The sequence below is a fragment of the Sander vitreus genome, chromosome 12 (assembly GCF_031162955.1).
Source record: "Sander vitreus isolate 19-12246 chromosome 12, sanVit1, whole genome shotgun sequence".
Lineage (NCBI taxonomy): Eukaryota > Metazoa > Chordata > Actinopteri > Perciformes > Percidae > Sander > Sander vitreus.
In genome coordinates this window covers 21232703-21245575 of record NC_135866.1, presented here as the reverse complement: position 1 = coordinate 21245575, position 12873 = coordinate 21232703, and the positions used below count along the sequence as shown (strand labels likewise).

At 44.4% G+C, this 12873-nt stretch overlaps 1 protein-coding gene across 4 annotated transcripts in view; it reads right to left on the bottom strand.

The window, feature by feature from the left end:
- Positions 1-4635: 4635 nt before the first annotated feature.
- The window catches only part of LOC144526847 (3',5'-cyclic-AMP phosphodiesterase 4B-like), a 39170-nt gene continuing 30932 nt past the window's right edge, over positions 4636-12873 (bottom strand). For 3 of the 4 annotated variants that reach the window (XM_078264538.1, XM_078264539.1, XM_078264540.1), the window contains 9 exons: positions 11247-11340; positions 9650-9867; positions 9461-9559; positions 8674-8838; positions 8263-8362; positions 7870-8024; positions 7524-7646; positions 7244-7426; positions 4636-7147 (listed from right to left, as the gene is read on the bottom strand). In XM_078264538.1, coding sequence (XP_078120664.1) covers positions 6779-7147; positions 7244-7426; positions 7524-7646; positions 7870-8024; positions 8263-8362; positions 8674-8838; positions 9461-9559; positions 9650-9867; positions 11247-11340 — 1506 coding nt within the window. In that variant the 3' untranslated portion in view covers positions 4636-6778. Of the gene's footprint in view, positions 7148-7243; positions 7427-7523; positions 7647-7869; positions 8025-8262; positions 8363-8673; positions 8839-9460; positions 9560-9649; positions 9868-11246; positions 11341-11921; positions 12618-12873 lie in introns of those variants that run through there. The other variant, XM_078264541.1, reaches the window with a different exon arrangement.

The following is a 12873-nucleotide window of genomic DNA, read 5'->3' as shown; positions in this document are numbered from 1 at the left end:
GTGGGCACAGAGGAAGCTGGGCCTGTGCTTGCAGACTGTGACGCTCTCAGATCCTTACTGGAATTCAAAAACAACGATGTGACTAATCACATCTCTCGTACGATGACAAGAAAAACAATAGTTTCAATATGATAAAAAAAAACATGGGAGAACTTTACTTTGTACTGTAGGTGTTGAACACAGAGCATTTTTCCCGGCAAACCTGTATAGCTGTATTGTTCAGAGGTAGTTGTTATGGAAAGGGTTGCGGTGGTGAATAATAATCTGAAGTCTGGAAAATACAGCAACAACAGGGTATTACAGTAAAACAACACTCTTATCTTTAATTCATCAGCAGTGACACATGTTGTTAACCATAATTAGATGTATGTGTGTAAGAAATAAAGGGACAATATGCAACAATAAAGCTTCCCCTGTTAGATTCAGATCTAAGCCGTGGGCGTAGATGACCTTTGAGTGCATGTGCGGCACCGAGAATGTTTTGTTTATCTCACCCCAATAGATGTGGTATATTTGATATTTTCATTTGGAGTAGGCCTCCTCTCTCTCTATTTTTCTCTCTCTCAGTTTCTTTCCCTCACAGACTGTTTCACTGCAGTGCATGTTGTCGAACATCTCCTCCCACGCACTCGCTCACTTTGACACACCAGAGAGCTACAGAGCTGCATTCCCTCCCCTTTCTCTCTCTGTCCTTGTGTCAAATAAGGACGATTATCGATGCGACCAAAATCAGGAGACGGACATGCAGGTTAAGCGTGATTTGGTTTACAGTAGATTTTTATCTTGATCTGAGCACCATGAAACCAAATTTCACAGAGGGAAAGTCTTCATTTGTGCGGTTGCAATGCTGGTGGGGAACATTGGCAATTTTAGACCCTTTTTGGATAAATTTCATCTCAGCCCACCCTAAAAATTATAATAATAAAAACAAAGAAAATCAATTTTAGTGTTTAAAATTAGAGAACTTGTCTGTTAGTGACAGAGGACAAACAATTACAGGTTCAAAGGGCTTGAAACAGGTAAATATCCTGTGTCGTTTTCGCCGATGCTATGGCCTACCTGTAACCCCGTCAAGGAAAGGGTTAACAGAAACGTAGTTTTGGCCAATCGGAGGTTATGGTGCCAGACTTCCGCCTTGTGCTGAGTCTCGCTCTATCTAATCTATCAGAGAGAGAGCGGGAACCCCGAGCAGGAATGTGGTTGTGAAGTTTAACGTTGGTAGTTTGCTGGTCCCCAGAGAAAGAGAAGAAGTTGGTAATTTCATGGCGCAGATTAGAACTCAAATTAAAACGTAAACCACCAAAATTGCATTGAGAACACTGTGTCATATTGGTCCTTGCTGTGACTTATAAAGTGTTCTGTTTAGTTCCGTCATAGTGTTAATAGTGTCAAAAAACGTTAGCTGACGTTTAGTAGCTAGCTCAGAGATTATCGGCTAATGAAATTACTGATTTAGCACTTAACTTTAACAATGATTAACTTAACTTTAACACTTTTGCAAGGCACTGTATCCGTGTCACATTCTCATTAGAGGCTGATGAGCCCCCCAAAAGGTCTGATCCTAGAATCGCCCCAGGTGGGGAAGTCGACATCCGCACCGCATATGAAATGAGCATGTTCACCTGGTGTTTGGATGGGTTCAGGTTGTGTGTCTGTACATGCATAATCAATATTCACCATTCCATCTTTCTTCTTTTCCCCTCAGGTGTAACAGGCTCCCTCCATCCTCAAGTGTCACATCTGTTCATCTTTTATGTCACACAATTTTCTGTGTGTGTGTGTGTGTGTGTGTGTGTGTGTGTGTGTGTGTGTGTGTGTGTGTGTGTGTGTGTGCGAGCATGCGTGTGCCTCAGTGCGTCATGTTTCAGTATGCATGTATGATCCCAGGGGTGTTTTATTTATTTATTTATGTTTGGACAAACAAGGATGACAGTGTGCTCTTGTGTGCCGCTGCGTCCCAACAGGGATGTTCCCTTCCATGTCTGAACAATTCCCAGGCTTGCTGCACGCTGGGTAAAAGAGCCCAGAGGAATCAGTACAAATGTCAGGCTGGTGCCATGTCCTTAAATGCATCATGATAAATGTGATTTGACACGGACAAGTGCTTTAGACACAGGCTAATGTCCGAGAATCCACTTATTTTTGTAATCACATCCAATGAAAGCATTTTAGGAATAATTCAAAAATGCATTCATCACACAGAATTTCCATACTATTTGTATCCCTAATAAAGTATTATTCAGTTTTTTTCCCCCCGTAAAGACAAATGCTGATACATATTATCTTATATGTTGGCAGTAAACACTGCATGCATGGTCCCCTTTTCCCTCATGGAAAGGTCAGAAAACCATGTCTTACATTTTGGGTGTGTTTTGACATTTCACATGCATTTGCTCATTCTGAGGATTATAGAACTGCTGCCATACACATTCCATGTATTTGCAGATATTTGAGGCAGTTGCATGCAAAGGCAGATCCACGCTGGTTAGCAAACAATGGCATATCAATGATGACTGCCGCCATGTTTGATAACTAGATGATTTGTGACATTTTCTGGGAAGGAGACATCCTGTTATTGTCCTAATCCTGCAGTTTACAGTCCATGAAACACAAGACACACACACACACACACACACACACACACACACACACACACACACACACACACACACACACACACACACACACACACACACACACAGTCCTCAGAGGATGCTGACTGCATAATCTGATCTTTTCCAGATTCATAATTTTCTTTAGAGCGAGGCAGAACTGTTTCAGCGCACTTCCTTACCCATCTGTCTCAGCCACTCTGAGCTGATCTCTGCCACACACACACACACACACACACACACACACACACACACACACACACACACACACACACACACACACACACACACACACACACACACACACACACACACACACACACACACACACAATCCTGGAATTAGCCTGTATTTCTCCAAATGACTGCCCAATTGACTTCAGTCCTTACTGTCAACTCAACTAAAAACAAACAGCAGCTGGCCAGGAGAAACTTCAGGAAAGACATTTGTTTTTATAAAGTGAATATGGAGAGAGCAGGTTTGTTTTGCTGGAAGTGGTTCTCTTCCTCTCTTGCCGTGGGCCCTTTCAGAACCTGGCTGGTAGAGTGGAGAAAGGAGGTTGACTGGCTGTCAGCTGGATCCACTGGCAGAAGGAGCCTCCGGCCCAGGCTGAACCCAGGCGGTTCACAGACACTGCCGCCGGGGCAGGGGCAGTCTGCCTTCAGCCAACTGACGTCAGTCACCAACAGACCACAAGACTTGTGTTAGAGACAAACAACCTCACTGCCCATTGCCATGGCAGTATGGACCACCACCATGGAAAACACTTGTCCTTGTCTGCGCCCGTGTTTACCATCAACAGTTGCCTCAGTTTTGCTGAATCTCAGAAAGGCGGTTTTCAGGTTTTCAGGTTTCTGGTCGTCATCCAGACATCGACAAACTCCAAAGTAAACTATATCTAACGTCTCCAAAATGTATGTGATGTATTAATTATAAATCACTGATGGAGCACATGTAGTACATTTTAGGGCAGTACACTTTTTGCATTGTGTCAGGAACAAATGACGAGTACTGCCAAGTTTTTTCTCCTACAGTATCAAGTAGTTTTCACAACTAAGTAATGACTTAGTAATGAAGTAATAACTTAAACCTTGGTGACATGGTGAATGCAATAAAATACCACATAATGAGCAGTGAAGATGAGATTAAATAATTAAATGTCTTCCTCCTTCTCAGAAACTGAAATCTTTAAGTCATCTCTGGCTTTGTGCCAATTTTACCCAGAATGCCCTCCTGCTAATCACGTATTCCAGATGCTTATCTGCTTGGGTCAAGGTGCTCACGGCCATGGGAGAGTGAATGCCCTGAGGGCCCGCCACATAGCATGGCTATCTCTCCCCTTCCTGTTTACATTGCTGGCTCAGTGTCCAGCAGTTACTGAACTCAAATCAGAGGGAAGATGTGTCACTGGTGTCAGTGCAGGCGAGTGACTGAAAACTCAATCACGTTGTTTGCCTTCTTTTGTCATTTGTGGTTTTCCCCTCAGAGTTGCAAAACTGGAACCATGAACAGAGTTGCAAAACTGGAACCATGAAATCTACAAAACCACATCAGGTTTCACGTAATTGCTCTGACAATGGATCTTATTTGTGTTGTCCTTAATACAGCCGAGGGATGGCGTTTAGTCTTGATAAACAGGTAAAAAATTCCAACATTTCATCCCTCCTCCACGTTGATGTAAAGTTCTGAGACGAGGATAAATAAATATACATATATAATTATAACAAATAAGTCCATCCATCCATCCATCTTCGTCCGCTTATCCGGGGTCGGGTCGCGGGGGTAGCAGCTCCAGCAGGGGACCCCAAACTTCCCTTTCCCGGGCCACATTAACCAGCTCCGACTGGGGGATCCCGAGGCGTTCCCAGGCCAGGTTAGAGATATAATCCCTCCACCTAGTCCTGGGTCTTCCCCGGGGTCTCCTCCCAGCTGGTATTACATTCAATAACAAATAAGTATTTATGTAAATGACATTCTTATGATTTGTTTGCGAATGTGATCCAATAACACACAGACCAGAAAATTCTGTAATACATGCCCATTTTAATAATCCGATAGAAAACATCTGTTGAGCACAACATACACCATTTTACCATAAATTGTGAGGAAGACACTGAAAAAATATAGTTGAAACAATGTTTATATATTTCAGCAAATATTCCTATCGCTGTACAATGACCTGTCACTGTACACAATATACTGCAGTAAATATCCATCCTTCATAATCCGCCACGAACAAAAGACAAAAAACAAAAGCCAGACTTCTTCTGCACCTCACGTGAGGTGTTGGTTTAGAAATGGTTCTGAAATTTCAAAAACAAACACTTCAAATTGTCAAAAGTGATCTGCGAAACTTCATGTTACGGTCTCAATAGCAAAACAGCTTGCTAAATACAATAAAACAGAACCACCAGACAAGTTCAGTCAAACTGTGGTAGTGCATATAAATAATATCAAATATACAAGGAATATTAACAATCAATATCAATAGTATCATATACAAGGAGAACAATAATAAATACACTGTTACAAACAGCTGAAGGATTGACACAACACAGCTGGGTGCAACAATATTGTGCAACTCTGTGACAACTTACACACACACACTTACGCGCACACACACACACACGCACGCACACACACGCGCGCACACACACACACACGCACGCACGCACGCACACACACACACACACACACACACACACACACACACACACACACACACACACACACACACGGGAGATATCGTGTCATGACGCGATATTGACCCCTCCACCCCTTTATACTGAAGGTTTCACCTTACATTGTGGTACCTTTAAGGTAGTGTTGGACAGATCAGCAACTAGCTGCGCAACTGTCGACATATTCAAAGTGCTGGAATAAAAACTACCATATACAATTATTCTATTACTAACAGGTGTTTTTTTTTAAATGTGCACACAGTCTTACAGTCATTCAAAGTTCAAAAGCTAATGAAACGGGGGAATTACAAGGTGGAAACAGATTTTCCATACGGGGATAGCTCAGCACAATACAAGGTGAGGAGATTTCTTTCCTTTGTCTTTTACACATTTGTGGTGAAATTTCACTTCATTATTGGCTTTCATTTGCCTGATATCTTCATGCAGGTGCTACCCGACGATGTCAAGGTTCAATTTGACTTCTGGTCGGAAGTTTGATTAGTTACAAGTATTATTATTAGTTACACGGGATCACACTCTTCACAGGCGGCAGTGGAATCATCAAAGTGCTTTCTTTACAGGATCTTTGTTTTTGGACTCAAAAATACAAAAAATGTTTTCCACTTTCAAGGGATTTGATGCATGACTTATTTAATTGCTTGTGAAATTAATTTTTGGAGAGAAAAAAAAAAAACTGTCGACTAAATCAAATTATTTTGGTTTTACATGTTTACAATAATGTAAATTACGGATGCTTTCCACGCTCTCTTCGTCCTATGCCACAAAGTGCAAATTGTGCTGGGAAGTCGTCTGATTTTAGAAATACATCCACTGAACGCTTTTGTTAGAACAAGCTCATACTATTGCCAGAACATTAGGAAGACTGTGTGAGACAAATGTGTCCTTTCTGTAGAAAATTTGACACATTTTACAGCTACTTGAATGTTTTCAATAAATTATAAAAACACTTACAAAAAGACACGGTTGTTGAAAAAAAAGGCACACAACTTTCTTTCTTTTTTTGTGTTAGAAAAAACTACTTGGGTACAAATAACTTGTAGCTTGAAGCTGACCAGTAGTTTTTGGTTGGACACTTTACCAGTTGGCATCTAATCCCAACACAATACAAAGAATCAAACATAAACATAAAAAACCTCCTGAAGTGCAAGTTTAGAATTTTTACTAGTCCCAGTACGTGGATCCATATCATCCACTTCACCTTCTTTGTCTGTGAGATTCAACCCTGCCTCTGCAGTCTGACGGTAGTCCCTTAAAGAACAGACCTCTTCCAGCTCCCTTCTAGGGGGCTGAAAAACAAACTGCCACAGGTGTCCAAACCTTGTTTGCAGGGGTGCCCCACATGCAGTCAGGCCCTCTCTGCCAGGCAGCTCCAAAGAGCCAGATTGCAGGATTGCTCTACTGCAATTAAATGAATTCAGCCAAAACAGCAAAACTTGCTGCACTCTAAGAACACCCTCAGTTCAGCTATGTTTCTGCTGGTGAGACGTCACGTGTCGCCATTTCTACCCCGTCCTGATCAGAGGCGTGATCTTGGAGTATCACACCGTCAGCTGTCTCCATCATCGCGCTCTCCTCGTCTCCACACTGTCCATCCTGGTCATCCAGCGTCAGCTCAAACTGAAATTTACCCCCCACAGGTCCGCCCTCCTCCTCCCCATGTGGGCCGCCTTCCCCGTCGCTGGCGTAGAAGGGAGGGGAGGGACTCTCGGGGATCATGCTCTGGTACCAGTTCCTGTTGTCCTCAAGTGTGTCTAGGATGTCCTGGGCGTCGGGGTGGACCAGGTCGGCCCACGTCTCCCACAGAGGGTGGACAATGTAATCAATGAAGCCAACCTAGAAAAGACAACAAGGCATGATGTCAGTAAAAACAAAAGAAATAACTACAATATTAACTTTCTATATTTGGAGCTAGATGTGCGTGCTCTCTACCTGTGTTCTCTCCACTGAAGCTGTGTGCTTGTCGCACATCGGACTGATCTCCATCCCCCTCTCCCTTTCTCTGTCTCCCTGGTGGAAGAACTCATCCATGATCCTGTCTGTCCACTGTCGGTACAAATCCAGAGGCTTGGTCGGGTTGCTCAGGTCCGCACAGTGAACCATGTTACGCAAAACCTGCAGAGAGAAATAAATAAATAAATAAAATCAACATCTTGCATCTCTTTCGTGTGTACTAATCTAGTCTGCATCATGTGGGTGTAAGAGCTCTTACCTGCATCCTGTCTGTGTAGTTGTCCAACAGCAGGACTCCAGAGCTGGTCACTTTCTTGGTTTCCACCATCGTCTTCAGATTAGCCAGCAGGCTCATGTGTTTAGACATGTCAGTTGCCAATACCTGGATGAGAGAAAGACACAGAGGATGATGTAAGAAATAATTTAAGAGGGAAGCAATAAAGCAATCAAGACATTCACGCACGCACGCATGCACGCACACACAAACACACACACACACACACACACACACACACACACACACACACACACACACACACACACACACACACACACACTCTGAAAGCTGTAACTGGCATCAGACAGTTATAATGAGGTTTCTTCACCATGTCGATGACCATCCTCCGGAGCGTCTGCCTCTGCTTTTTGGTGAGGTTTTGGAAGATGTCGCAGTTCTCCTCCTGCAGCAGCTTGAAGCCCACGGCCAGGTGGTGGTTCTCCAGCACTGACTCATCGTTGTACATCAGAGCCAGCTCGGAATCTGAAGGCAGAGGAGGGAGAAATGACAGGAAGAGAGAAATTAAATGGAGCTCTAGCTTTTTAAACTCAGGTCAGGTAACTATGGCTACCATGCAATGTCCCTTAAAACCCCACATTGTTGCATTTGGGGACAGATCCCATTAAACCATGCAAATATATCTGCCTATTTTATAAATGTAAACTAAACAAAACGGTGTGACTTTTTTGACGGACCACAAGTGCCAGTAAAGAGCACTTACTGGTGTTGATGAGGAACTGGTTGGACACTCCTGGGTGGTCCACGTCGTGAATGGCTGCAGCGAAAATGGCTGCCAAGATCTCCAGATCTGTGAAGACAGCCTGTGTTTGAGGAAAGGAAGAAGAATACAAGGAGATTAGCTTCACCGTCAGTAAACTGGCCAAACAAGGTAAGGTATTAGACAATTGTTTGAGGCCGAGCCTTCTATCTGTCATCCTCTCCGGCACGCAGATTCACTAGCATGCCAGTATTGGTGACGTTAATGCCAGTCACTTCAGTAAAGCATAATAAGTAGCTTGAGAAAAAGGTGTGAGCGATAGTGCCACACTTTAATGGTGTCAATCCGATAATTACCCAGAAATTAACTTATTAAAATAGTGACATTACATCACTATCCGAGTAAGTGACTTACATCAAGTGCGGGAGTGGACAGGAGGATATGTGTGGACTGGGCAACATCAGCGGCGTGCAGGCTGTTGTGGTAGGCCACGTCGGAGTGATAGTGGCCCTCCAAGGTCAGCATGAATGTCACAAAGGTATCTGTTGGAATCTTGAACGTCCTCATCAGGTCTCGCTCCTGCATGCGACACAGAGGGAGAAATTCAGAAAAAAAAATCAGAAAAAATACAACCAATCTTGGTTGTATTTTTAAGCATCTCCTACAGTCAATGCATTCGTCAGCAGGCTAGTGATCTGACCTTAAAATCGATTCTTAAACCATATTCGTCAAATTATAAATCATATACAACAGTTGGCTCTCCTGCCAGCTAGACATTTCTTTAGGGCATTTTAGGCCTTTAATTCCACAGGACTGATGAAGATGTGCAAGGGGAGAGAGAAGGGGAATGACATGCAGCAAAGAGCCACAGGTCTGAGTTGAACCCACGGCCCCTGCGTCGAGGAGTAAACCTCCTCTATATCCTGTATGTGCGCCTGCTCTACCAACTGAGCTAAACCACCCACTAGAAATCAATTTCAAGTGCTAATGTCCCTCTAGCAGATCGTAACAGACTGTACACATACTGTACACACTGAGGTGGCCTGTGCCTCATGACTTCTATAGCCGTGTGTGTGTGTGTGTGTGTGTGTGTGTGTGTGTGTGTGTGTGTGTATAAACGCTTTCACACTTTTTTTTATGAGCTCCTTCTGACTTGACGATGAGGTGGAAGATGAGGAGGATGAAGAGGCAAATCACTGACCTGAAAGATGGTGTACATGATGCATGTCAGCGGGCGGTGGTGGGAGTGCTCGGCCACTTTGAAGATATTCAGGCCCCATTTGTTGATGTCCTCCAGGTCCTGTTAGAGAAGACGACTGTAAGTGTCTCAGCCAGTCACATAACTTACATGTTATATATTTCGTTGCTGTACAATCTGTCCATCGCTTACCTTTGACAGCAGTTCCTCCTGGTCCGTCTTGACCCCAAAACGATTGCTGGTGCTTCCAGAGATGCTGGGCGTGTGGCTGACCTTCCTCACCCCACTGATCTGCGTCATCATCCCACCCTGCTGCTGCTGCTGCTGTTGCTGCTGCTGCTGGCCCTGTCTCCTCTTCCTTTCCCTCGACTTAGGAACTGGACATGGAAGTTCCAACTCATTCTGCTTGTCTGGAGAAAATAGAAGACACAAAAAGAAATTGTTTCAGTTACTCCAGAGACAGAAGAAGACTAGGCTAGGGTATGTTGTATAAACATCATGGCTTGTACCGAAAGTTAACACTGAGAAATAGTTGACCTCTCACACCTACGTGACAACACATTAAAGCTGCACTGACAGTTGTTTAATAAGCAAGCAATCCTTCGGTTACAATTTACTTAGCTAAAAATGAATTTCTCTTGACAGTGAAAAACTAAAAAAATAAGAATTTCAAGAAGGGTCAAGAAGTGCTGATGAGATGTTGTGATATCTGATAATGCTCCAGTGGCTTGTGCATTCTGAGAAACTGAGCCCTGTTGCAATAACAATCCACAGATTCTTGGAAAGCTGGCTCATAGTCGGCGAAAATGTTATTGTGATGTTGTGTTTTGGTTAGTATGCGGGTTTGTTTGGTGTATGTGATTCAGTCCGTCTGCGGGCTGAATGTGATTCTCAAATGCTCTATGCAGGTGTTTGTACTGTATGTAGGTGATTGCAAGACTCCCTTGGCCTGAATATGTGCACCACATACACCGCAGTGAGAGAAACATATCTCAGTGGCACCCTCCACAAAGCACAGAAAGAAAATGATCTCACTACACCTGACAGGTGTTAGCTGCAATACAGACAACAAAACCACTAAGCTTCAAAAGATAAGCTGAGTTTCTCTCTGTGCTGTTTGTCTCTTCTCTCAGCTCTATCATGCAGAAATCTCTTTCACTGCACCACTTCTATTGTTAGGAGAAGTACCGTCTTTTCACCATACATGCATCCAGCCTGTCTTCCCATGTAGGCTTTGCTTCTCGGAGAGCGAGAAGATGGAGGCATGTTTACTAGCAAGAGCAGTGCGTTAGTCTGCACACAGCCCTGATAAGATGGCTTGTCTGGGCGCATGCTGATGGTGAGTTGAATGGGAAGGTGGAAAACCTGAGGGGCAGACTGGCTGGCTGTGAGTCACAAAAAGCTGCCGGGCTTTTAAGAAACAAGGAAATACTGCTGTCATCCTGATGAATAATGCAGTGTCTATCTGAACCTGATGGCACCGCATGCACACAAACATTCTCCCTCTTCCCTGCTCGTAGCCCCTGATCTCTCCAGAGGGCAGTATTCCCCAAACCCCCCCCACATCCCTCTGCAGTCAGAAAAAGGGGACTCTCTGCATCTCCGATCCAGACCAGATCAGACTGGTTTAAGAGCAGTGAAGCAGACCAACTACGGGTTTCTCCACTACTTAGCAAATGCTTTGGGTAATCTCACAACCTCTGCCACATAAAGGCTGTTGGCTCATTTAAGTCTTACATTGCACTTGTGCAATTCATATTTGTGTGTGGATATGTGCTGCAGTGCTCACCTAGGAAGGTGTTGGAGATGTACTCTGACACTTGGTTGCCTGAGCGACTCATCTCAGACAGGTGGCTTAACTCCCGGTTCAGCATCCTCTTGAACTGGAGGCATAGAGATAAAAAATAATAATACATGAGGTTAAATGAACCATACAAGAAAATACACATTGGTTTATTAATTTTGCTGCTGTTTCCGAGCAGAGGAATAAAGCATTTTCTGTTATTTTCCACTGGAATATGTCCCATGAGAACATGGCCTCTGTTTTTCTATGCGCCATATAAGGTCTGTGTTTGTTTTCTTGGTCCTGGTTTGAGTTAGCCACTAAGAGTGACTTGACTGTCAAGCATTTCAACAAACAAAATACAGTGTCATAATGTTTATGCTGAATTTTTCCAGAGAAACTAAATGTGTTTCTCAGTGCACGCCACCACTGAGCTAAAGCAGGATGACAGGATCTTAATCAAACACATCCAAGTGTGCAACTGAAACACAACAAAATCAAAGTGGGAAATCTGAGACATTTCACGAGCTACAGTGAAAAGACATGAATATACAGTATGTGCATGTATATATACACACACACACACACACACACACACACACACACACACACACACACACACACACACACACACACACACACACACACAGTCCAATCTATGCCATCTCCTCTGGGACACACCTTGATGTATCCCCAGGACACAGAGAACAGGTAGTTGGCCTCAGGCATGGTGCTGAGCTGTGCTGAGCCCCTGGCGCTCCCCAGCAGAAGCCCTGTATGCTCCTCTCTGAGTGGATCCCCAAGGCTGAGCTTAGCTCTACAACCTGAAGCTCAAAGTGCCACTAAATCCCCGCACTCCACCGGTCGACTATGGTAAAAACGCCCCAGCTGAACTCTCCAAAGAGGGGCTGTGGCGGACCCCTACACCCCCGGCCTAATGCGCCTCCTCATAGCGTCGCCCACTGTTTTCCAGGATCGCAAGCCGCTGGCAAGAGTGATGAAATACCCAGGGATGCAATCAATATTTCCTTTCCTTTTCTTCGGTTCTCGCAGCCTCTGTCCTCTCTCTTCTCCTCCTGCTACCATACAAATGTTATTCAGTGACATGCAAGGGGGAAATCCAGCCTTCCCAAGCCCAGATTGAGCAAGGCAGGGAGGCAGGCTCTAAAACAGAGGGAGAAAGGAAAGGAGGGACGGAGAAAGGCAGAGAGGAGGATGAGGAGGGTGGTGCGCTCTAGCTGTAGAGTCCCCTGTGGCAGACAGGCTAATGGAGTCTCTCTCTCTCTCTCTCTCTCTCTCTCTCTCTGCCTCCCACCCTTGCTAAACACTGAGCCATGCACAGCACTGCAGAAAATCTGAGTTTGGAGAATCCCCCCACATCTTTCCCTGTCTCTCTCTCTCTCTATCTTTCTCTCTCACTCCTGTGCTCTCTGCAAACCCCCTCCCACTGTCTCTTTCCTCCACCTCGGTTTCCCTCTCTCCTTGATTGGCTCCCCCTGCTCAGTAATGCAGAACAGATCCAACGCATACTGCGCAATGTGAAGCTTCAAAGCATCAGAGCGTTTATCACATGGGTGAGGAGACGCCGGGTATTAATTTACCAGATTGGGGTTGAGTCTTTTCATGGCAGGAG